The sequence below is a fragment of the Arvicola amphibius genome, chromosome 1 (genome assembly GCF_903992535.2).
Source record: "Arvicola amphibius chromosome 1, mArvAmp1.2, whole genome shotgun sequence".
In the NCBI taxonomy this organism is placed as follows: Eukaryota; Metazoa; Chordata; class Mammalia; order Rodentia; family Cricetidae; genus Arvicola; species Arvicola amphibius.
Genome location: NC_052047.1, coordinates 148,147,750 through 148,150,451, shown reverse-complemented (window position 1 = coordinate 148,150,451; position 2,702 = coordinate 148,147,750). Strand labels below are relative to the sequence as shown.

Genomic DNA, 2,702 nt, shown 5'->3' with positions numbered 1-2,702 from the left:
TGCCTGGTGACTCCTTTTCAGTCCTGAAAAAGCCTCAGAGAGCAGTGACCAAGTCTAGGACTTGGTGTGGGAACGTCACAGGCACACAGAGTACCCGCTGGGAGCAGGTAAGACAGATAACGCTGGAGTTGGCAAAACACCTCAGCCTGATACTGGCAGTGAGCAGGAAAAAGGGGCCGTCTCTAGACAGGACATGGAGACTCCATGGCTGGTGTGCCAGGGCTGTGTTCTGGGCTCAGGGTAGAGAGTGCCTGCATCTGGAGAAAGCATCAGAGCACATCTGCCCCCGCCAGGCAGGGCTGGGGAGGGGCCGGAGGTGTGACATTCATGTTCCTGGCCCCAAGGGGCCCTGACCACACTGGCTGAGAGACAGAAAGGGAATGGGAACAACAAGGGTCAGGAGTGCTGCAGGCCAGGAGCTGGCATGAAAAAGAGCCCTTGGGGTGCATGTCTGCAGGTCTGTCTTGGCAGGGCTTTCACACCTCGGCATCCAGGGACATGGCCGATTTGTTTCCCCACTGAGCCCTCCTGGTGACGGATGCCTCTTTCTGTACCTCCTGCGCGCCCTGGTCTCCAGAATCCTGGGTCTTGCTGATCCATAGGTTAAGTCTTGATGTCACAACCCCTGACAGTCGCAGATTCTCCTTTCTGATGGTTGGTTCTGTGCGGCTCTGGCCGGCCAGCTCCTTCTCAATGAGGTGGCGCTTGCTGGCTACACTGACAGGAGTCACAAGAACCTCAGTGCGGGAGGAGCCTGGAGACCTGACAGATTCGGATCTCTGTATGGCTGTATGGTATCTCTCCAGTTTCTCTCCCAGCTTCACCGTGCTAGCTGGCAGCCTCACACTGGCACTGCGGGTTAAGGTTGTTTCTGAGTTGTCTTTCCTGGGGCTCATCTGAAAAGAGATGGTCCTGGGGCTGGAGCGTTTGAGGGAGCTGCTGTAGGTGAGCAGAGTAGGTGAGGATATGTCTGCCTCTTCATCCTTGCTGGGAATTTTCACCTGGAGTGTGATGGGTGAGAAGCGAGAAGCCTTAGTTGGAGGGTCTGTTGTACCCTGCTCTGCAGAGGAAGGTGGGCTCTTCCCAGGGACAGCCTTCCCTCTGGACTCCCTTGTGGTAGCCTGGCTTCCCCCAGGGGCTGGGGGCTGCTCTGAGGCCGTTGCCTTCTTTGGAGTCAGCTTTGTTTCTGAGACTATTGACTTCTCGAAGATGGATGCTTTCTTTGACACCAGCCGCCTCTCCTGCATCTTCTCAGAGACCACGGATTTTTCTAGAACTGGAGCAGACCTTTTCTCTGGTGCTCCTGTCTTCAGAGACGTGAGTGTCTTCTCAGGGACCAGTGACTTGTCTGACACACTCGTTCTTTCTGGAACCAACTTCTCTGGGCTGTGTTTCTTCTCAGTCGGGGATGCTTTCTCTGTGGCTGCCCCCTTCTCTGAGGGGCAGGCTTTCTCGGAAGCCAGTCTCTTGGCAGGCACTGGAGTCTTCTCTGGGCCAGGCGCTTTCTCAGAGACCAAGGTCTTCTGCTGGACCTCTGCCTCCTCTTGAAGCCCCTTTCCCCCTCCCCCAAGCTCTCTTCCCTTTAGGTGCTCTTCTTCCTGGGCCCAAGGGCCTCGCTGCTCCCGGCTCAGTCTCCGGCGAGGCAGGGGCTCCGCTTTCTTCTTAGGCACAAGGGGCTGAGTTGAGGTCTGCTCGGGGTCTGGGCTGTCCTTTTACCCCTCTAGCCTCTCCTGCACCGGAGCCTGGACAGCCTCTACCACCTGCCGCCTCTGTCGCCGTTCCTTCCGAGTCCTAAGGATGGCCTGGATGTCTTCCTCTTCATCTTTGGAGGCTGGGGGTGATGGCTTGGGGACCTCTGCTTCCTCCACACTGGGCAGCCTCTCCACAGATCTCTGAGCTCCATTCTGGGTGACTTTTGGAGATTCATCGTCTGTGGTTGAACTCAGGTTGCAGTGCCTCTGCCTGCGTTCTCGCTCCTGTTCCTCTTCATCCTCCAAAGTCCGCTGCCTGGCCAGGCTGGACAGCGCGGACCAATCCTTTCTGCTGACCGACATGCTGCAGAGCCCCGCGGCCGCCGCCGCATTTACAATTTTTTAAAAGTTTGTTTGTTTATTTATTTGTTTATTTATTATGTATACAGTATCTGCCTGCATGTCAGAAGAGGGCGCTATATCTCATCATAGATGGTTATGAGCCACCACGTGGTTGCTGGGAACTGAACTCGGAATCCTCTGGAAGAGCAGTCAGTGCTCTTAACCTCTGAGCCATCTCTCCAGCCAGCATTTATGATTTCAATGAAAGATGTCAAACAAACATTCTTGAGGTTGGATGAATTTGCACTTCAGCAGTGTGGGGCTGTGGCAGTTAGGACCCTGCCTGGTGACCTAGGAGCACTTGGAGAAAGAACGAGACACTGACAGGTCCTCCTGATATGACAGTTGCCTCCACTCTGTCCCTCAGTGGACTTGAATAGGCTGTGCTGGATCAGCTGGCCACTGGAGGCCAAGGCTTGGAAACAGGAAAGCGCCTGCTTCTGAACTGGACAGAGTAGTGATTTAGGTGGAGCCTGGGCTTCACTAAAGCTTTCAAGCAGCCCTCCCACTGTAAATTATTTCTCAGGCTGATGGGACAAGTAGACCAAAACCAGATGTGAGCATGCAGTGGGAAGGTTGTCAGCCATAGAACTGACCCTGGGTGGGTGG

The 2,702-nt window shown here is 55.1% G+C and overlaps 1 protein-coding gene across 1 annotated transcript; it reads right to left on the bottom strand.

The window, feature by feature from the left end:
• Nucleotides 1-474: 474 nt before the first annotated feature.
• Nucleotides 475-2,054, bottom strand: LOC119825054 (ladinin-1-like). Its single transcript, XM_038345705.1, is given in 1 exon segment — nt 475-2,054. A coding segment is annotated over 1 exon segment (1,578 nt). The 3' UTR covers nt 475-476.
• Nucleotides 2,055-2,702: the final 648 nt, after the last annotated feature.